At 48.5% G+C, this 23,325-nt stretch overlaps 1 protein-coding gene across 1 annotated transcript in view; it reads left to right on the top strand.

The window, feature by feature from the left end:
• Window positions 1-6,924: 6,924 nt before the first annotated feature.
• ANAPC5 (anaphase promoting complex subunit 5) overlaps window positions 6,925-23,325 on the top strand; it is a 50,646-nt gene continuing 34,245 nt past the window's right edge. The window contains exons 1-3 of the mRNA XM_038763697.1: window positions 6,925-7,141; window positions 18,613-18,692; window positions 22,182-22,291. Coding sequence (XP_038619625.1) covers window positions 6,932-7,141; window positions 18,613-18,692; window positions 22,182-22,291 — 400 coding nt within the window. The 5' untranslated portion in view covers window positions 6,925-6,931. The remainder of the gene's footprint in view (window positions 7,142-18,612; window positions 18,693-22,181; window positions 22,292-23,325) is intronic.

Below are 23,325 nucleotides of genomic sequence, written 5' to 3'. Positions count from 1 at the left end.
CCCCTGCTAAATTTACAGTATACTAGATGAGATATACGACAGAAATGCAAGCTAAAAATTAGATAAGAAGTATGTGTGTCTAAGGCATACAACTTAAAAGCATAACAGAAAAACTTACGGAAGTGCTGAAATGCATCTGATGAATTTATGAAAATAAGTGCTTGAGTGGATAGTATGATCACAGTATTCAGAGGCTTAATTTGGGAAAGCTTCATGCCTTATTTGTTTGTTTTGCCTACATGACTGAAACTGCTATTGAAAGTTAGTGCTTAGAGATAGGCAGAAGCAATATTTTCAAAAGAAAACTTCCCCCATATCTTATGTGGACACATTCACTTATGGATTTGTCCTCAGTTTTCCCACAAGCAAAAACAGGGACAATTTTGAAGGGGGTAACAGTTTCAAAATATGGTGCTAAACAAAAGACTGAGAAGAACAAATTCTACAGTGAAGTGCTACTTTAAGTGGGTAATGCCCTATGTTTGTAGCATTTTTTCCTTGTTCTTTACCTCTGTCATATCTAACTTCAGAGAAATAAAATAGGCATTAATCACTTACTGCATCTACAAATCTTGGTCCAACTGTCCCTTTTTTGAACTCCCAAAATCTGGTAATCTTACCTGTTCTCTTCTGCAGTAGGATTACCAGATTTTGAGTGTGAGTGCTTAACAAATATTATTATTATTGCCCAGCTCCTCTTTTTTTATGGTAGTTGTTAAGCACTTAATATGTGCTTACTTGTACACTGTACTATCATCATCATCATCAATCGTATTTTTTGAGCGCTTACTATGTGCAGAGCACTGTACTAAGCGCTTGGGAAGTACAAATTGGCAACATCTAGAGACAGTCCCTACCCAACAGTGGGCTCACAGTCTAAAAGGGGGAGACAGAGAACAAAACCAAACATACTAACAAAATAAAATAAAATAAAATAAATAGAATAGATATGTACAAATAAAATAAATAAATAAATAGTACTAATACTGTACTAGTTCAAGCTAATCAGGCTGGACACAATCCATGTCCCACAGGGGGCTCGTAGCCTTAATCCTCATTACACAGCTGAGGTGACTGAGGCACAGAGAAGTAAAGTGACTTGCCTCAGGTTACACAGCAGGCAAGTGGTGGAGCCAGGCCCATGCTCTAGCCACTAGTCCATGCTGCTTTTCAAATCTGCTGCTTCTCACGGTTTTCCCTCAAATCTGACACTCAGCCATTCATTCAACTGTATTTATTGAGCACTTCATCATCATCAATCGTATTTATTGAGCGCTTACTGTGTGCAGAGCACTGTACTAAGCGCTTGGGAAGTACAAGTTGGCAACATATAGAGACAGTCCCTACCCACCAGTGGGCTCACAGTCTTAGTACAGTGCTCTGCACATAGTAAGCGCTCAATAAATACGATTGATGATGATGATAAAAGGGGGTGCAAAGCATCATACCAAGTGCTTCGGAGAGTATAATATAACAACAGACACATTCCCTGCCCACAACAAGCTCACAGTCTAGAGGGGGAGACAGACCCCCGCCTTACCTCCTTCCCCTCCCCACAGCACCTGTATATATGTATATATGTTTGTACGTATTTATTACTCTATTTATTTTATTTGTACATATTTATTCTATTTATTTTGTTTTGTTAATATGCTTTGTTTTGTTGTCTGTCTCCCCCTTCTAGACTGTGAGCCCGCTGTTGGGTAGGGACCGTCTCTATATGTTGCCAACTTGTACTTCCCAAGCGCTTAGTACAGTGCTCTGCACACAGGAAGCGCTCAATAAATACGATCGAATGAATGAATGAATTGGCGGAGCTGTGATTCGAACCCATGACCTCTGACTCCAAAGCTCGTGCTCTTTCCACTGAGCCATGCTGCTTCTCATACCGATGATGATGATGATGGTATTTGTTAAGCGCTTACTACGCGCCAAGCCCTGTTCTAAGCGCTGAGGTGGATACAAGGTAATCAAGTTGTCCCATGTGGGGCTCATTGTCTTAAATCCCATTTTCCAGATGAGGTAACTGAGGCACAGAGAAGTTACGTGAGTTGCCCAAAGTCACACAACCGATGAGCCAGGATTAGAATCCACACCCTCTGACTCCCAAGCCCGAGCTCCTTTGACCTTGGGCAAGTCACTTCACTTCCCTGGGCCTCAGTTCCCTCATCTGTAAAATGGGGATTGAGACTGTGAGCCCGGCGTGGGATGGGGACTGGCTCCAACCCAGCGCTTAGAACAGTGCTTCGCACATAGTAAGCGCTTAACAAATACCATCATCATTATTATTTGCTTATCTTCACCCTGGGTTTAGTACAGTGCCTGGCACATACTAAGTGCTTACCAAATAATAATAATGGCATTTGTTAAGCGCTCACTATGTGTGAAGTGCTGTTCTAAGCGCTGGGGGGGATATAAGGTGATCAGGTTGTCCCACAGGGGGTTCACAGTTTTAATCCCCATTTTACAGATGAGGGAGCTGAGGCCCAGAGAAGTTAAATGCCCAAAATCACACAGCTGACAAGTGGCAGAGAGATTAGAACCCATGACCTCTGGCTCCCAAGCCCAGGCTCTTTCCACTGAGTCACGCTGCTTCACTAAATACCACTATTATTATTGGTACCCCAGACTGAGCCCCCTCCTTCCTCTCCCCCTCATTCATTCATTCAATCGTATTTATTGAGCGCTTACTGTGTGCAGAGCACTGTACTAAGCGCTTGGGAAGTACAAGCTGGCAACATAGAGAGACAATCCCTAACCACTAACGGGCTCACAGTCTAGAAGGGGGAAACGGACGACGAAACAAAACAAAACGTTCATTCATTCAATCGTATTTATTGAGCGCTTACTGTGTGCAGAGCACTGGACTAAGCGCTCGGGGAGTACAAGCTGGCAACATTTAGAGACGGTCCCTAGCCACCAACAGGCTCACAGTCTAGAAAGGGGAGACAGGCAACAAAACAAAACATTCATTCACTCAATCGTATTTATTGAGCGCTTACTTTGTGCAGAGCACTGGACTAAGCGCTTGGGAAGTACAAGCTCCAACATAGAGAGACGATCCCAAACCACTAACGGGCTCACAGTCTAGAAGGGGGAGACAGACAACAAAACAAAACATTCATTCATTCATTCAATCGTATTTATTGAGCGCTTTCTGTGTGCAGAGCACTGGACTAAGCGCTCGGGAAGTACAAGCTGGCAACATCTAGAGACGGTCCCTACCCAACAGCGGGCTCCCAGTCTAGAAGGGGACACGTGGACAGGTGTCAGGCCATCACTTTGCTGTGGGACTTTGGGCAAGTCACTTCTCATCTCTAGGCCTCAGTGACCTCATCTGGAAAATGGGGATAAATAATAATAATAATGACGGCATTTATTAAGCGCTTCCTCCCTTCAAGGCCCTACTGAGAGCTCACCTCCTCCAGGAGGCCTTCCCAGACTGAGCCTCTTCCTTCCTCTCCCCCTCGTCCTCTTCTCCATCCCCCCCATCTTACCTCCTTCCCTTCCCCACAGCACCTGTATATATGGATATATGTTTGTACATATTTATCACTCTATTTATTTATTTTACTTGTGCATATCTATTTTATTTATTTTATTTTGTTAGTATGTTTGGTTTTGTTCTCTATCTCTCCCTTTTACACTGTGAACCCACTGTTGGGTAGGGACTGTCTCTATATGTTGCCAACTTGGACTTCCCAAGCGCTTAGTACAGTGCTCTGCACATAGTAAGTGCTCAATAAATACGATTGATTGATTGATTGATTGATCGGCTCCCCCTTTTAGACTGTGAGCCCACTATTGGGTAGGGACCGTCTCTATATGTTGCCAACTTGGACTTCCCAAGTGCTTAGTACAGTGCTCTGCACATAGTAAGCGCTCAATACGATTGCTGATGATGATGATAGCACACAGTGCTCCCCACAGCACCTGTATATATGTTTGTACGTATTTATTACTCTATTTTATTTGTACATATTTATTCTATTAATTTTATTTTGTTACTATGTTTTGTTGTCTGTCTCCCCCTTTTAGACTGTGAGCCCACTGTTGGGTAGGGACTGTCTCTAGATGTTGCCAACTTGGACTTCCCAAGCGCTTAGTACAGTGCTCCGCACATAGTAAGCGCTCAATAAATACGATTGAATGAATGATTACTATTCGACCACTGTCTTTTTTCGACTTCCCCTTGCTGAGGAAAAGCTATACGGCGCCCGTCGGCTCCCCCGCCCATTTTTTTTCTTTACGGCAGAGGTGGGATTTGGGGCGCCTCGACGCCGGGCCCGCCCTCCACCCTTCCTTCTGATTGGCTGCTTTCTCTGGGCGGGGCCCCTTTCGGCCTCTCTGATTGGCCGGCGCGGCGAGGGGCGGGCGGAAGCGGCTGGATTCCCGGGCCCCGGCGGCCTGAAGCGGCCGTTCGCCCGCTCCCCCATCCGTCCTTCTGATTGGCTGCTTTCTCTAGGCGGGCCCCTTTCGGCCTCTCTGATTGGCCGCCGGGGCGCGGGGCGGGCGGAAGCGGCTGGGTTCCCGGGCCTCGGAGGCCGCGCGCCATGGGCCCGCCCCCATCCTTCCTTCTGATTGGCTGCTTTCTCTGGGCGGGGCCCCTTTCGGTCTCTCTGATTGGCCGCCGCGGCGCGGGACGGGCGGAAGCGGCTGGATTCCTGGGCCCCGACGGCCTGAGGCGGCCGTTCGCCCTCCCGCCCCCATCCTTCCTTCTGATTGGCTGCTTTCTGTGGGCGGGCCCCCTTTCGGCCTCTCTGATTGGTCGTCGCGGCGCGCGGCGGGCGGAAGCGGCTGGATTCCTGGGCCCCGGCTGCCTGAGGCGGCCGCTCGCCCGCGCGCCATGGGCCCGCCCTCCATCCTTCCTCCTGATTGGCTGCTTTCTCTGGGCGGGCCCCCTTTAGGCCTCTCTGATTGGCCGCCGCTGGTCGGGCGGAAGCGGCCGGTTTGCCGGGCCCCAGCGGCCTGGGGCGGCCTAAGGTGGTCTGAGGCGGCCGCTCGCCCGCCATGGACCCGCCCTCCATCCTTATCAATCAATCAATCGTATTTATTGAGCGCTTACTATGTGCAGAGCACTGTACTGTTCCTTCTGATTGACTGCTTTCTTTGGGCGGGCCCCCTTCCGGCCTCTCTGATTGGCCGCCGGGGCGCGGGGCGGGCGGAAGCGACTGGGTTCCCGGGCCCCGGCGGCCTGGGGTGGCCTGAGGCGGCCGTTCGCCCGCCCCCATCCTTCCTTCTGATTGATTGGCTGCTTTTTCTGGGCGGGTCCCCTTTCGGCCTCTCTGATTGGCCTCCGCGGCGCGGGGCGGGCGGAAGCGACTGGGTTCCCGGGCCCCGGCGGCCTGAGGCGGCCGTTCGCCCGCCCCCCATCCGTCCTTCTGATTGGCTGCTTTCTCTGGGCGGGCGCCCCTTTCGGCCTCTCTGATTGGCCGCCGGGGCGCGGGGCGGGCGGAAGCGACTGGTTTCCCGGGCCTCGGCGGCCTGAGGCGGCCGTTCGCCCTCCCGCCCCCATCCTTCCTTCTGATTGGCTGCTTTCTCTGGGGCGGGCCCCCCCTTTCGGCCTCTCTGATTGGCCGCCGGGACCCGGGGCGGGCGGAAGCGGCTGGGTTCCCGGGCCTCGGAGGCCGCGCGCCATGGGCCCGCCCCCATCCTTCCTTCTGATTGGCTGCTTTCTCTGGGCGGGCCCCCTATCGGCCTCTCTGATTGGCCGCTGGGGCGCGGGGCGGGCGGAAGCGGCTGGTTTCCCGGCGGTCTGAGGCGGCCACGGTCCCGCCCTCTCCTTCTGATTGGCTGCTGTCTCTGGGCGGGCCCCCTTTCGGCCTCTCTGATTGGCCGCCGCGGCACGGGGCGGGCGGAAGCGGCTGGATTCCCGGGCCCCGGCTGCCTGAGGCGGCCGCTCGCCCGCGCGCTACTGTCCCGCCCTCCATCCTTCCTTCTGATTGGCTGCTTTCTCTGGGCGGCCTCCCCCCGTCGGCCTCTCTGATTGGCCGCCGCGGCGCGGGGCGGGCGGAAGCGGCTGGTTTCCCGAGCCTGAGGGGGCCGCTCGGCCGCGCGCCACGGTCCCGCCCCCCTTCCTTCTGATTGGCTGCTTTCTCTGGGCGGGGCCCCTTTCGGGCTCTCTGATTGGCCGCCGCGGCGCGGGGCGGGCGGAAGCGGCTGGGTTCCCGGGCCTCGGCGGCCGCGCGCCATGGGCCCGCCCCCATCCTTCCTTCTGATTGGCTGTTTTCTCTGGGCGGGCCCCCATCGGCCTCTCTGATTGGCCGCCGCGGCGCGGGGCGGGCGGAAGCGGCTGGTTTCCCGGCGGCCTGAGGCGGCCGCTCGGCCGCGCGCCACGGTCCCGCCCCCCTTCCTTCTGATTGGCTGCTGTCTCTGGGCGGGGCCCTTTCGGCCTCTCTGATTGGCCGCCGGGGCGCGGGGCGGGCGGAATTGGCTGGTTTACCTGGCGGAGGCGGCCCCTCGCCCGCGCGCCATGGGCCCGCCCCCATCCTTCCTTCTGATTGGCTGCTTTCTCTGGGCGGGGCCCCTTTCGGCCTCTCTGATTGGACGCCGGGGCGCGGGGCGGGCGGAAGCGACTGGGTTCCCGGGCCTCGGCGGCCGCGCGCCATGGGCCCGCCCCATCCGTCCTTCTGATTGGCTGGTTTCTCTGGGCGGGCCCCCCCCGTCGGCCTCTCTGATTGGCCGCCGCGGCGCGGGGCGGGCGGAAGCGGCTGGTTTCCCGGCGGCCTGAGGCGGCCGCTCGGCCGCGCGCCACGGTCCCGCCCCCCTTCCTTCTGATTGGCTGCTGTCTCTGGGCGGGGCCCCTTTCGGCCTCTCTGATTGGCCGCCGGGGCGCGGGGCGGGCGGAAGCGGCTGGTTTCCCGGGCCCCGGCGGCCTGAGGCGATCTGAGGCGGCCGCCCGTCAGCCCGTCCGTCCGCCCGCCCGCCCGCCATGGCGAGCGTCCACGAGAGCCTGTACTTCAACCCCATGATGACGAACGGCGTGGTGCACGCCAACGTTTTCGGCATCAAGGACTGGGTGACGCCGTACAAGATCTCCGTGCTGGTGCTGCTGAGCGAGATGGGCCGCGCCGGGAGCTCCCCCGCCGTCAGCCTGCTGCACCGCCGCCGCCTCAACCGGCTCCTCCTGCCCCTGCTGCAGGTGACGGGACCCGACACCAAGGGGCGCCGCAACGCACCATTCATTCATTCATTCACTCATTCATTCATTCAGTCGTATTTATTGAGCGCCTACTGTGTGCAGAGCACTGGACTAAGCGCTTGGGAAGTCCAAGTTGGCGACATACAGAGACAGTCCCTACCCAACAGCGGGCTCACAGTCTAGAAGGGGGGGACAGACAGCAAAACAAAACATGTGGACATTCATTCATTCATTCGTATTTATTGATCAATCAATCAATCGTATTTATTGAGTGCCTACTGTGCGCAGAGCACTGGACTAAGCGCTTGGGAAGCCCAAGTTGGCAACATCTAGAGACGGTCCCTACCCAACAGCAGGCTCACAGTCTAGAAGGGGGAGACAGACAGCAAAACAAAACACGTGGACATTCATTCATTCATTCATTCAATCGTATTTATTGATCAATCAATCAATCGTATTTATTGAGCGCTTACTGTGTGCAGAGCACTGGACTAAGCACTTGGAAAGTACAAGTTGGCAACATCTAGAGACAGTCCCTACCCAACAGTGGGCTCACAGTCTAGAAGGGGGAGACAGACAGCAAAACAAAACATGTGGACATTCATTCATTCATTCAGTCGTATTTATTGATCAATCAATCAGTCGTATTTATTGAGCGCTTACTGTGTGCAGAGCACTGTACTAAGCGCTTGGGAAGCCCAAGTTGGCAACATACAGAGACAGGCCCTACCCAACAGCGGGCTCACACTCTAGAAGGGGGAGACAGACAGCAAAACCAAACATGTGGACATTCATTCATTCATTCATTCAATTGTATTTATTGATCAGTCAATCAGTCGTATTTATTGAGCGCTTACTGTGTCCAGAGCACTGGACTAAGCGCTTGGGAAGCCCAAGTTGGCAACATACAGAGACGGTCCCTACCCAACAACGGGCTCGCAGTCTAGAAGGGGGAGACAGACAGCAAAACAACACATGTGGACATTCATTCATTCATTCATTCAGTCGTATTTATTGATCAATCAATCGTATTTATTGAGCGCTTACTGTGTGCAGAGCACTGGACTAAGCGCTTGGAAAGTACAAGTTGGCAACATCTAGACAGTCCCTACCCAACAGTGGGCTCACAGTCTAGAAGGGGGAGACAGACAGCAAAACAAAACATGTAGACACTCATTCATTCATTCAATCGTATTTATTGAGCGCTTACTGTGTGCAGAGCACTGGACTAAGCGCTTGGGAAGCCCAAGTTGGCAACATCTAGAGGCGGTCCCTACCCAACAGTGGGCTCACAGTCTAGAAGGGGGAGACAGGCAGCAAAACAAAACATGTGAACATTCATTCATTCATTCATTCAATCGTATTTGTTGATCAATCAATCGTATTTATTGAGTGCCTACTGTGTGCAGAGCACTGGACTAAGCGCTTGGGAAGCCCAAGTTGGCAACATCTAGAGGCGGTCCCGACCCAACAGTGGGCTCACAGTCTAGAAGGGGGAGACAGAGAACAAAACCAAGCATACTAACAATATAAAATAAAGAGAATAGATAGGTACAAGTAGATAGAGACAGTCCCTACCCAACGACGGGCTCACACAGTCCAGAAACGGGGAAACAGACAACAAAACAAGTAGGCGTCAATGCCATCAAAATAGATAAATGCATTCGTTCAATCGTATTTAGTGAGCGCCTACTGTGTGCAGGGCACTGGACTAAGCGCTTGGGAAGTCCAAATGGGCAACAGATAGAGACGGTCCCTACCCAACGACGGGCTCACACAGTCTAGAATCGGGGAGACAGACAATCATAATAATGGCATTTATTAAGCGCTTACTGTGTGCAAAGTACTGTTCTAAGCGCTGGGGAGGTTACAAGGTGATCAGGTTGTCCCACGGGGGGCTCACAGTCTTCATCCCCATTTTACAGATGAGGTCACTGAGGCAGAGCATAATAATGATGGCATTTCTTAAGCGCTTACTATGTGCAAAGCACTGTTCTAAGCGCTGGGGAGGTTACAAGGTGATCGGGTTGTCCCACGGGGGGCTCACAGTCTTCATCCCCATTTTACAGATGAGGAAACTGAGGCCCAGAGAAGTTAAGTGACTTGCCCAAAGCCACACAGCTGACAGCTGGCGGAGCCGGGATTCAAACCCATGATCTCCGACTCCAAAGCCCGGGCTCTTTCCACTGAGCCACGCTGCTTCTCAACAAAAGAAGTAGACAGGGTCAATACCATCAAAATAGATAAATTCATTCATTCAATCGTATTTATTGAGCGCTTACTGTGTGCAGAGCACTGGACTAAGCGCTTGGGAAGTACAAGTTGGCAACATATAGAGACGGTCCCTACCCAACGACAGGCTCACACAGTCTAGAATCGGGGAGACGGACAGCAAAACAAGTAGACGGGGTCAGTGCCATCAAAATAGATAAATTCATGATGATGATGATAATGGCATTCGTTAAGCGCTTACTATGAGCAAAGCACTGTTCTAAGTGCTGGCGGGGGGGATACAAGGTGATCAGGTTGTCCCACGGGGGGCTCAGAGTCTTCATCCCCATTTTACAGAGGAGGGAACTGAGGCTCAGAGAAGTTAAATATATATGTACTGTATGTATGTTTGTACATATTTATTACTCTATTTTACTTGTACATATCTATTCTATTTATTTTATATTGTTAGTATGTTTGGTTTTGTTCTCTGTCTCCTCCTTTTAGACTGTGAGCCCACTGTTGGGTAGGGACTGTCTCTAGATGTTGCCAACTTGGACTTCCCAAGCGCTTAGTCCAGTGCTCTGCACACAGTAAGCGCTCAATAAATACGATTGATTGACTGATTAAGTGACTTGCCCAAGGTCACACAGCAGACGTGTGGCAGAGCCAGAATTCGAACCCGTGACCTCTGACTCCATAGCCCATGCTCTTTCCACTGAGCCACGCTGCTTCTCATTCGATTCATTCGTTCAGTCGTATTTATTGAGCGCTTACTGTGTGCAGAGCACTGGACTAAGCGCTTGGGAAGTCCAAATGGGCAACAGATAGAGATGGTCCCTACCCAACGACGGGCTCACACAGTCTAGAATCGGGGAGACAGACAATCATAATAATGGCATTTATTAAGCGCTTACTGTGTGCAAAGCACTGTTCTAAGCGCTGGGGTGGTTACAAGGTGATCGAGTTGTCCCACGGGGGGCTCACAGTCTTCATCCCCATTTTACAGATGAGGTAACTGAGGCAGAGCATAATAATGATGGCATTACTTAAGCGCTTACTATGTGCAAAGCACTGTTCTAAGCGCTGGGGAGGTTACAAGGTGATCGGGTTGTCCCGCGGGGGGGCTCACAGTCTTCATCCCCATTTTACAGATGAGGGAACTGAGGCCCAGAGAAGTGAAGTGACTTGCCCAAAGTCACACAGCTGACAAGTGGCGGAGCCGGTATTCGAACCCATGACCTCTGACTCCAAAGCCCAGGCTCTTTCCGCTGAGCCACGCGATAAGTTAATGATGATGATGATAATGGCGTTTGTTAAGCGCTTACTATGTGCAAAGCACTGTTCTAAGCGCTGGGGAGGTTACAAGGTGATCAGGTTGTCCCGCGGGGGGCTCACAGTCTTAATCCCCATTTTACAGATGAGGTAACTGAGGCAGAGCATAATAATGATGGCATTTCTTAAGCGCTTACTATGTGCAAAGCACTGTTCTAAGCGCTGGGGAGGTTACAAGGTGATCGGGTTGTCCCACGGGGGGCTCACAGTCTTCATCCCCATTTTACAGATGAGGAAACTGAGGCCCAGAGAAGTTAAGTGACTTGCCCAAAGCCACACAGCTGACAGTTGGCGGAGCCGGGATTCGAACCCATGACCTCCGACTCCAAAGCCCGGGCTCTTTCCACTGAGCCACGCTGCTTCTCAACGAAACAAGTAGACAGGGTCAATACCATCAAAATAGATAAATTCATTTGTTCAGTCGTATTTATTGAGCGCTTACTGTGTGCAGAGCACTGGACTAAGCGCTTGGGAAGTACAAGCTGGCAACATATAGAGACAGTCCCTACCCAACGACGGGCTCACACAGTCTAGAATCGGGGAGACAGACAACAAAACAAGTAGACAGGGTCAATACCATCAAAATAGATAAATTCATTCGTTCAATCGTATTTAGTGAGCGCTTACTGTGTGCAGAGCACTGGACTAAGCACTTGGGAAGTCCAAATGGGCAACAGATAGAGACGGTCCCTACCCAACAACTGGCTCGCAGTCTAGAATCAGGGAGACAGACAATAATAATAATAATACCAATGGTATTTATTAAGCGCTTACTATGTGCAAAGCACTGTTCTAAGCGCCGGGGAGGTTACAGGGTAATCAGGTTGTCCCACGGAGGGGCTCACAGTCTTCATCCCCATTTTACAGATGAGGGAGCTGAGGCACAGAGAAGTTAAGTGACTTGCCCAAAGTCACACAGCTGGCCCTACCCAACGACGGGCTCACACAGTCTAGAATCGGGGAGACAGACAACAAAACAAGTAGATGGGGTCAATACCATCAAAATAGACAAATTTATTCATTCGTTCCATCGTATTTATTGAGCGCTTACTGTGCGCAGAGCACTGGACTAAGCCCTTGGGAAGTATTGGGAAGCAGCGTGGCCCAGTAGAAAGAGCCCGGGTTTTGGAGTCAGAGGCTGTGGGTTCGAATCCTGACTCCGCCACTTGTCAGCTGTGTGACTTTGATGATGGCATTTATGAAGCGCTTACTATGTGCCAAGCACTGTTCTAAACGCAGGGGAGGTTACAAGGTGATCAGCTTGTGCCACAACCCAGCGGGCCGTGCCGTTTGTTTGGTTTTGTTGTCTGTCTCCCCCTTTTGATAATAATAATAACGATGGTGGCATTTATTAAGCACTTACTATGTGCCAAGCACTGTTCTAAACGCAGGGGAGGTTACAAGGCGATCAAGAGAAGCAGCGTGGCTCAGTGGAAAAGAGCCCGGGCTTTGGAGTCAGAGGTCACGGGTTCAAATCCCGGCTCTGCCAATTAGCTGTGTGACTTTGGGCAAGTCACTTAACTTCTCTGTGCCTCAGTTACCTCATCTGTAAAATGGGGATGAAGACTGTGAGCCCCAAGTGGGACAACCTGATCACCTTGTATCCTCCCCAGCGCTTAGAACAGTGTTTTGCACATAGTAAGCGCTTAATAAATGCCATCATTATTATTATTATTATCAGCTTGGGCTACAACCCAGCAGGCCATGCCGTTTGCTTCGTGTTTACTTTTGCTGTCTGTCTCCCCCTTCTTATAATAATAATGATGATGGCATTTATGAAGCGCTTACTATGTGCCAAGCACTGTTCTAAACGCAGGGGAAGTTACAAGGTGATCAGGTTGTGCCGTTTGCGCCCTGTTTGGTTTTGTTGTCTGTCTCCCCCTTCTGATAATAATAATGATGATGGCATTTATTAAGCGCTTACTATGTGCCGAGCACTGTTCTAAACGCAGGGGAGGTTACAAGGTGATCAGGTTGCCCCACGGGGGGCCCACAGTCTGGTAACTGAGGCACAGAGAATAATAATAATGATGGCATTTATTAAGCGCTTACCATGTGCAAAGCACTGTTCTAAGCGCTGGGGAGGTTACAATAATAATAATAATGATGGCATTTATTAAGCGCTTACTATGCCAAGCACTGTTCTAAACGCAGGGGAGGTTACAAGGTGATCAGGTTGTCCCACGGGGGGCTCACAGTCTTCATCCCCATTTTGCAGATGTGGTAACCGAGGCACAGAGAATAATCATCATCATCATCAATTGTATTTATTGAGCACTTACTATGTACAGAGCACTGTACTAAGCGCTTGGGAAGTACAAATTGGCAACATATAGAGACAGTCCCTACCCAACAGTGGGCTCACAGTCTAAAAATGGGGAGACAGAGAACAAAACCAAACATACTAACAAAATAAAATAAATAGAATAGATATATACAAATAAAATAAATAAATAAATAGAGTAATAAATATGTACAAACATATATGTATATATATATATATATATACAGGATATACATATATAATAATAATGATGGCATTTATTAAGCGCTTACCATGTGCAAAGCACTGTTCTAAGCTCTGGGGAGGTTACAAGGTGATAAGCTTGTCCCACGGGTGGCTCACAGTCTTCACCCCCATTTTACAGATATGGTAATTGAGGCACAGAGAATAATAATAACGATGGCATTTATCAAGCGCTTACCATGTGCAAAGCACTGTTCTAAGCACTGGGGAGGTTACAATAATAATAATAATAATAATAATATTAATAATAATAATAATAGAGAAGCAGCGTGGCTCAGTGGAAAGAGCCCGGGCTTTGGAGTCAGAGGTCATGGGTTCAAATCCTGGCTCCGCCACATGACTGCTGTGTGACCTTGGGCAAGTCACTTAACTTCTCTGAGCCCCAGTTACGTCATCTGTAAAATGGGGATTAAGAATGTGAGCCCAACGTGGGGCAACTTGATCACCTTGTATCCACCCCAGCGCTTAGAACAGTGCTCTGCACATAGTAAGCGCTTAACAAATGCCATGATTATTAATAATGGTATTTATTACATGCTAAGCACTGTTCTAAGCGCTGGGGAGGTTACAAGGTGATCAGGTTGTCCCACGGGGGGCTTCCAGTCTTCATCCCCATTTTACAGATGAGGGAACGGAGGCCCAGAGAAGTGAAGTGACTTGCCCAAAGTCACACAGCTACAGGGTGATCAGGTTGTCCCACGGGGAGCTCACAGTCTTCACCCCCATTTTACAGATGTGGTAACAGGTACAGATAATAATAATAATGATGGCATTTATTAAGCGCTTACCATGTGCAAAGCACTGTTCTAAGTGCTGGGGTGCTTACAAGGTGATCAGGTTGCCCCACGGGGGGTTCACAGTCTTCATCCCTATTTTACAGATGAGGGAACTGAGGCACAGAGAATAATAATAATGATGGCATTTATTAAGTGCTTACCATGTGCAAAGCACCGTTCTAAGCGCTGGGGAGGTTACAAGGTGATCAGCTTGCCCCGCGGGGGGGGGCTCACAGTCTTCATCCCCATTTTACAGATGTGGTAACTGAGGCACAGAGAATAATAATAATCATCAATCATATTTATTGAGCGCTTACTGTGTGCAGAGCACTGTACTAAGCGCTTGGGAAGTACAAATTGGGAACATATAGAGACAGTCCCTACCCAACAGTGGGCTCACAGTCTAAAATAATGATGGCGTTAAGCGCATACCATGTGCAAAGCACTGTTCTAAGCGCTGGGGAGGTTACAAGGTGATCAGGTTGTCCCCCGGGGGACTCACAGTCTTCATCCCCATTTTACAGATGTGGTAACTGAGGCACCGAGAATAATAATAATGATGGCATTAAGCACTTACCATGTGCAAAGCACTGTTCTAAGTGCTGGGGAGGTTACAAGGTGATCAGGTTGCCCCACGGAGGGTTCACAGTCTTCACCCCCATTTTACAGATGAGGTAACTGAGGCCCAGAGAAGTGCCTTACCCAGAGTCACACAGCTGACAATTGGCGGAGCCAGGATTTGAACCCATGACCTCTGACTTCAAAGCCCCTGCTCTTTCCAATGAGCCATGCTGCTTCTCTAAGTTCTAGACGTCTCTAACTTATTCTAGACTGAGCCCGTTGTTGGGTAGGGACCGTCTCTATATGTTGCCAACTTGTACTTCCCAAGCGCTTAGTCCAGTGCTCTGCACACAGTAAGCGCTCAATAAATACAATTGAATGAATGAATGAATGAATTTTCTAGCCTGTGAGCCCGTTGTTGGGCAGGGACCTTCTCTATCTGCTGCCCAACTGGACTTTCCAAGCGTTTAGTCCAGTGCTCTGCACATCGATGGCGCTCAATAAATACGATTGATTGATTGATTGATCAAGAAATATGATTGAATGAACTTATGAGGCAGCGTGTCTCAGTGGAAAGAGCCCAGGCTTGGGAGTCAGAGGTCGTGAGTTCTATTCCTCCCACTTGTCAGCTGTGTGACTTGGGGCAAGTCGCTTCCCTTCTCTGGGCCTCACTTACCTCATCTGGAAAATGGGGCTGAAGACTTGGCAGCACGGCTCAGTGGAAAGAGCCCGGGCTTGGGAGTCAGCGGTCATGGGTTCTAATCCCGACTCCGCCACTTGTCAGCCGTGTGACCTCATCTGGAAAATGGGGATGAAGTCTGTGAGCCCCACGTGGGACAACCTGATCACCTTGTATCCCCCCCAGCTTTTAGAACAGCGCTTTGCATCATCATCATCATCATCAATTGTATTTATTGAGCGCTTACTATGTGCAGAGCACTGTACTAAGCGCTTGGGAAGTACAAATTGGCAACATATAGAGACAGTCCCTACCCAACAGTGGGCTCACAGTCTAAAAGGGGGAGACAGAGAACAAAACCAAACATACTCACAAAATAAAATAAATAGAATAGATATGTACAAGTAAAATAAATAAATAAATAAATAATAAATAAATTTGCACATAGTAAGTGCTTAACAAATACCATATTATTATTCCCTGTGCCTCATTTACCTCCTCTGTAAAATGGGGATTAAGACTGTGAGCCCCACGTGGGACAAACTGATAACCTTGTATCTACCTGCCAATTGTCAGCTGTGTGACTTTGGGCAAGTCACTTAACTTCCCTGTGCCAGTTACCTCATCTGTAAAATGGGGATGAAGACTGTGAGCCCCACGAGGGACAATCTGATAGCCTTGTGTCTACCCCAGTGCTCAGAACAGTGCTTTGCACATAGTAAGTGCTTAACAAATACCATAATTTATTATTATTACCCCAGCGCTTAGAATCAATCAATTGTATTTATTGAGTGCTTACTGTGTGCAGAGCACTGTACTAAGCGCTTGGGAAGTCCAAGTTGGCAACATATAGAGACAGTCCCTACCCAACAGTGGGCTCACAGTCTAGAAGGGGGAGACAGAGAACAAAACCAAACATATTAACAAAATAAAATAAATAGAATAGATATGTACAAGTAAAAAATAGAGTATGGCATAAAGTAAGCGCTTAACAGATACCATCGTCATTTACTGAGCGCTTATCGTCCATAAGTGCTGTGCGGGGGTGGGATAAATAATATTATAATAATGGTATCTGTTAAGTGCTTACTATGTGCCAGGCACTGTACTAAGCTCTGGGGTGGATACAACGCAAATGGGGTTGGACACAGTCCCTGCCCCACATGGGGCGCACAGTCTTAATCCCCATTTTACAGATGAGGGCACTGAGGCACACAGAAGTGAAGTGGCTTGCCCAAGGCCACAAGGCAGACAGGTGGAGGAGTTGGGATTGGAATCCGTGGCCTACCGACCCTCAGGCCCCGGCTCAATCCGCTATGCCGTATTTGCTGGGAGTGGGGAGAAACTCCAACTGTAAACTCATTGTGTGCAGGGAAAGTGTCTACTACACTCTCTTGTATTGGGGAAGGGGCCGGTCATTCAATCGATGATATTTATTGAGTGCTTATTGTCCATAAATGCTGTGGGTGTGGGATGAGTATCGTAGTGCTGGGCAAGAAGAGGAACTCTAATGGTAAAGTGTCTGATAAACTCTTTTGTACTCTCCCAAGTGCTTAGTACAGTGCTCTGCACATAGTAGACCCTCAGATACCATCGATTAAGTGCAAGAATTAGGCAGGGGAGGAAAATTAGGTAGGTGAGAATCATCATCATCATCAATCGTATTTATTGAGCGCTTACTATGTGCAGAGCACTGTACTAAGCGCTTGGGAAGTACAAATTGGCAACATAGAGAGACGGTCCCTACCCAACAGTGGGCTCACAGTCTAAAAGGGGGAGACAGAGAACAAAACCAAACATACGAACAAAATAAAATAGAATAGATATGTACAAATCAATTAAATAAATAGAGTAAAAAAAATATGTACAAACATATATACATATATACAGGTGCTGTGGGGAAGGGAGGGAGGTAAGATGGGGGGATGGAGAGGGGGATGAGGGGGAGAGGAAGGAAGGGGAAGGAAGGAAGAATGAAAGCCTGGGCGGGAAAGGCTTCCTTCTCATGATATATGTTGCCAATTTGTACTTCCCAAGCGCTTAGTACAGTGCTCTGCACCTAGGAAGCGCTCAATAAATACGATTGATGATGATGATGATATATGTTAAGCACTTGCTTTGTGCCAGGCACTGTACCAGCAGAGAAGCAGTATGGAACGGGTCCGGGGGTCAGAAAGTCATGGGTTCCAATCCCAGCTCCGCCACTTGTCTGCTGTGGGACCTTGGGACAGTCACTTAATTTCTCTGTGCCTCAGGCACCTCATCTGTAAAATGGGGATTAAGACTGGGGTAGATATAAAATAATCAGGTTGGACACAGTACATGTCCTACATGGGGGCTCACAGTCTCAATCTCCATTTTACAGATAATAACAATAATGGCATTTATTAAGCGCTTACTACGTGCCAAGCACTGTTCTAAGCACTGGGGAGATTACAAGGTGATCAGGTTGTCCCACAGGGGGCCGCAGTCTTAATCCCCATTTTACAGATGAGGTAACTGAGGCACAGTAAGTGACTTGCCCAAAGTCGCACAGCTGACAATTGGCAGAGTCAGGATTTGAACCCATGACCTCTGACTCCAAGTAATAATAATAATTATTATTATTATGGCATTTATTAGGCGCTTACTATGTGCCAAGCACTGTTCTAAGCACTGGGGAGGTTACAGGGCGATCAGGTTGTCCCACAGGGGGCTCGCAGTCTTAATCCCGATTTTACAGATGAGGGAACTGAGGCACAGAGAAGGTAAGTGACTTACCCAAAGTCACACAGCTGACAATTGGCAGAGTCAGGATTTGACCCCACGACCTCTGACTCCAAATAATAATAATTATTATTATTATGGCATTTATTAAGCACTTACTATGTGCAAAGCACTGTTCTAAGCGCTGGGGCATTTACAAGGTAGTCAGGTTGTCCCTCGTGGTGCTCACAGTCTTAATCCCCATTTTCCAGATGAGGGAACTGAGGCCCAGAGAAGCGAAGTGGCTTGCCCAAAGTCACACAGCTGACCATTGGCGGAGTCGGGATTTGAACCCACGACCTCTGACTCCAAAGCCCGGGCTCTTTCCAGGGGGCCACGCTGCTTCCTGGAGGAGATACGGTTTTAGCAGGATTTTGAAAATGGGGGAGAGTACCCATCTGTCAGGTAGGTAGGGGGAATTCCAGGAAGGAGGGAGGGTGGAAGCAAGGGGTTGGCGCAAGGTGAGGCGAGAGCGACGGACAGTGAATAGATTAGTATTAGAAGAGCTAAACGTGCGGGCAGGGTGTAGGGACTGCGGAGCCGGGATTAATACATTAACTCATTGGCAGTGAACAAAACGTCCAATTTTTCTTTCTCATCATCCTCCAACCACATTTTCTTTCCAAATGTTACTTAGGGTCCAGATATGACGTTGTCACGACTACACAAGGCAATCGAGGAGGCCTGTCCCCAGCTGGGAAATTCCGTACAAATCAGGTAAAGCTCATCATTCCCTACCAAAAGTTGGGAAAATCCATTCAGCCGTATTCACTGAGCGCTTACCGTGCGCAAAGCGCTGTACCAAGCACTTGAGAAATGACCCTAAGGCGCACAGAAATCATTTTTTGTGAGATGCAACGTTCCAGTGCCTTGTGATTCCAATGCATTGTCTGCTCTTATGATTTTGAGCTTTTAAAAGAGAACCGTATACAGCGTTTTAGGAATTTTAAAATTGGTACCAAGGAGTAACAATTTATGTTGATGGTCAGATTGTGGTTAAACAAATTCTTTGTTTGTATCATGGGCTCCAAGCCTCTCGCTGCTCCCATTCATTCATTGTCTTATTTATTATTTATTTTTTATGGCGTTTATTAAGCGCTTACTATGTGCAAAGCACTGTTCTAAGCACCGGGGAAGTAACAAGGTGATCAGGTTGTCCCACGGGGGGCTCACAGTCTTCATCCCCATTTTACAGATGAGGTAACTGAGGCCGAGAGAAGTGAAGTGACTTACCCAAAGTCACGCAGCTGACAATTGGCAGAGCTGGGATTTGAACCCATGACCAGTGACTCCTAAGCCCGGGCTCTTTCCACTGAGTCACATTCTCTGTCCCACACAGCCCACTGTTGGGTAGGGACTGTCTCTATATGTTGCCAGCTTGTACTTCCCAAGCGCTTAGTACAGTGCTCTGCACACAGTAAGCGCTCAATAAATACGATTGATTGATTGAAGTGACTTGCCCAAAGTCACACAGCTGACAATTGGCGGAATCAGGATTTGAACCCATGACCTCTGACTCCAAAGCCCGTGCTCTTTCCACTGAGCCACGCTGCTTCTCTGAGCGCTTACTCAGAGCTATTGAGCGCTTACTGTGTGCAGAGCACTGTACTAAGTGCTTATCTACACAATGCACTGTTGCACGGATCATCTTCTTAAAACTTTGCTTGGCTAACATCTCTCATTCATTCATTCATTCATTCAATCGTATTTATTGAGCGCTTACTGTGTGCAGAGCACTGGACTAAGCACTTGGGAAGTACAAGTCGGCAACATATAGAGGCGGTCCCTACCCAGCAGCAGGCTCACAGTCTAGAAGGGGGAGACAGACAACAAAACATATTAACAAAATAAAATAAATAGAATAGTAAATATGTACAAGTAAAATAGAGTAATAAATATGTACAAACATATATACAGGTGCTGTGGGGAGGGGAAGGAGGTAAGGAGGGGGGATGGGGTTGGGGAGGAGGGGGAGAGGAAGAAGGGGCTCAGTGTGGGAAGGCCTCCTGGAGGAGGTGAGCTCTCAGTAGGGCTTTGAAGGGAGGGAGAGAGCTAGCTTGGCGGATGGGCCGAGGGAGGGCATTCCAGGCCCGGGGGAGGACGGGGGCCGGGGGTCGACGGTGGGACAGGCGAGAACGAGGTACGGTGAGGAGGTTAGCGGCAGCAGAGGAGCGGAGGGTGCGGGCTGGGCTGGAGAAGGAAAGAAGGGAGGCGAGGTAGGAGGGGGCGAGGTGATGGACAGCCTTGAAGCCAAGAGTGAGGATTTTTTGCCTGATGCGTAGGTTGATTGGTAGCCACTGGAGATTTTTGAGGAGGGGAGTAACATGCCCAGAGCGTTTCTGCAGAAAGATGATCCGGGCAGCAGCATGAAGTATAGATTGAAGTGGGGAGAGACACGAGGATGGGAGATCGGAGAGGAGGCTGATGCAGTAATCCAGTTGGGATAAGATGAGAGCTTGAACCAGCAAGGTAACGGTTTGGATGGAGAGGAAAGAGAGGATCTTGGTGATGTTGTGGACGTGAGACCGGCAGGTTTTGGTGACGGGTTGGACGTGGGGGGTGAATGAGAGAGCGGAGTCGAGGATGACACCAAGGTTGCGGGCTTGTGAGACGAGAAGGATGATAGTGCCGTCAACAGAGATGGGAAAGTCAGGGAGAGGGCAGGGTTTGGGAGGGAAGATAAGGAGTTCAGTCTTGGACATCCTCTCTTCAAAACCCTTCACTGGCCTCTGTTGTTCCTATGCATCAGATAAAAACTCCTTTCAGTCGACTTTGGGGCTTTCCACCGATTTGGCCCAGTTTATCGTTCTGCTTCCTTCACCTGCTATTCCCCAACTCTTGTTGTTCCTCCTAAGCCAACTTTCTAACCGTACATCGTGCTTAACTCTCCTGCCTCTTTCTCCTTGCTCACACTGTTTCCCCTGTCTGGACAACCCATCTCTCCCCAAATTTGACAGATCATAGCTCTCCCCTCATTGATAGCCCCTTCCAAAATCCCATCTCTCCCAACAACTCTCTTCATTCTCAGTATCTCAAGTCATATAAACCCATCAGCCATCTCTAGCACTCATGACCTTATTTTATACCCAGCGTATACACTGTGGTATGTATGCTTTTTCAGCTATTTATCATGACGATTTACAAACATTTATATGTCTGTCTCACTTATTAGTGTGTTTGCTCGTGTGGGCAGGGAACATGTCACTTCTTTTTATACTTCCCAAACACTTAGTATGGTGTATTACACCACGTGAGGGCTAAATAAGTATTACTACGATTCCCACTATTACTGTGTGGGATGCGGTGAAAAGACCATGTGGACATGGAAAATAATTCATTTTCAAGTTTCCCCAGATTTCAATATTAGAGTAGGTTGATACTTTTGTATCAGTTAATATTCTATCAGATCCCTAAAGTGGGGGGGAATGTCTGATGTCTCCTTTTTAGCAGTTATTTTTTAAGCCCCAAATTATGTGCCACAGTCTAGAAGTAGAGTAAGGTGTGAAAATTCTTGGTGTCAAATTCATTCATTCATTCAATCGTATTTATTGAGCGCTTACTGTGTGCAAAGCACTGTATTAAGTGCTTGGGAAGTACAGGTTGGCAACATGTAGAGACGGTCCCTACCCAACAACGGGCTCACAATTTAGAGGGGGGAGACGGACAACAAAAGAAAACATGCGAACAGGTGTCAAATCATCAAAATAAATATCCCAATTTAGGATTCAATACCTGTTCTCCCTCCTACTTAGACTGTTAATCCCAGTCTGATTATCTTGTATCTACCCCAGGGCTCGGTATACACTAAGTGCGTAACGCTATCATCATTATTATTATTATTTGTTAACTGAGAAAGTTTTCATTGTGGGTACTTTGGGTGTTTATGGGGATGTAGTCCCATTTTCCTTCAAAAAAACTACCTGCTTGTTTGCCTCTTGATATAATGTTCTTTTGTGGACAGAGTGCAAGATGTTCTCTGTCAGAGATACGTGAGGAATATTTTCTCACCATTGGCAGCACACCTTTGACCTGAAGGGCAGCTCTTTGCGCTAATGCATATAGAAATAGTGTTTTGGCCCATTGTTTGAATAGGTTTTTTTTTTCATTTTTCTCAGATTTATTGTGGAAAATGACTTAGGACTCACCAAACAGGTAGGATGGATGTGAACGGAATTTTAAAAAAACTATTTCAATTTTCTCATTCAGGATCAAATTGATGGCAGAAGGAGAACTAAAGGATATGGAACAATTTTTTGATGACCTTTCAGATTCATTTACTGGAACTGAACCAGAAGTTCACAAAACAAGTGTAATAGGTATGAATCTCTCCAAGGAGGACAAAATCCTAACTGTTACTGAATGGAAATTATGGGTATGACAGGAATGTTGAATATGCTGAATCTAATACACCACCATTGAACCTCTAGTATCTGACTTGTTCGTTTTATTTTTAGTTAGCCACGGCCAGTTTACAAACTTAATCACGGATGGTTAGGGTACCGGCTTCCTCATTCATGTTCATGTGAAGGAGAATAGAAAAACCATAATTCTAATCACTTTTCTGTATGTTGCTCTTATGTGGGGGTTAAGAGGAAACACCTTAAAATATAACATCACAGAGATGGATGTGGTTGGGCCTCAGAGAGCATTCCACTCAATTGCACTAGTTTTTTTAAAAGAAGAAATATTAGTTATACGTTAAGCATGAAAACAACAATCCATTTTTCTGTGAGATGTAATTATGAATGATAATAATTGTGGTATTTAAGTGCTTACTATATGCCTGGCACTGTACTAAGTGCTGGGGTGGATACAAGCATATGGGGTTAGACTCAATCCCTGTCCCACAAGGGGCTCACAGTCTTAATCCCCATTTTACGGATGAAGTAACTGAGTCACAGAGAAGTGAAGTGACTTGCCCAAGGTCACACAGCAGGTGGAGCCAGTTTTTGCAACATTATTACAGTGGTCTCTTCCATCAGAATTGTTTTCTTTATTCGTGTCTGGTGAAGCTTGAGAATTCACTGATTTTATAGAACTCTGTGATGGTGCCTAAGTGAAACCTTGCGTTGCACAAGGTCTAAGATTCTGTCTTGACCATCTTTTTCAGATGCCAGTTTTTGACTTTATAAGCAAAGTGAGCTAATCAAAAACGCCATGGTCATGAAAAACAACAGAATTTTGTTGGCAGTTCATATTAGTTCAGAGAAGCAGCGTGGCTCAGTGGAAAGAGCACGGGCTTTGGAGTCAGAGGTCATGGGTTCGAATCCCGTCTCCGCCACATGTCTGCTGTGTGATCTTGGGCAAGTCACGTAACTTCTCTGGGCCTCAGTTACCTCATCTGTAAAAT

This window comes from Tachyglossus aculeatus, chromosome 21, assembly GCF_015852505.1.
Source record: "Tachyglossus aculeatus isolate mTacAcu1 chromosome 21, mTacAcu1.pri, whole genome shotgun sequence".
In the NCBI taxonomy this organism is placed as follows: Eukaryota; Metazoa; Chordata; class Mammalia; order Monotremata; family Tachyglossidae; genus Tachyglossus; species Tachyglossus aculeatus.
The sequence above is the reverse complement of the archived record's forward strand: the minus strand, read 5'-3'. Positions and strand labels throughout refer to the sequence as shown.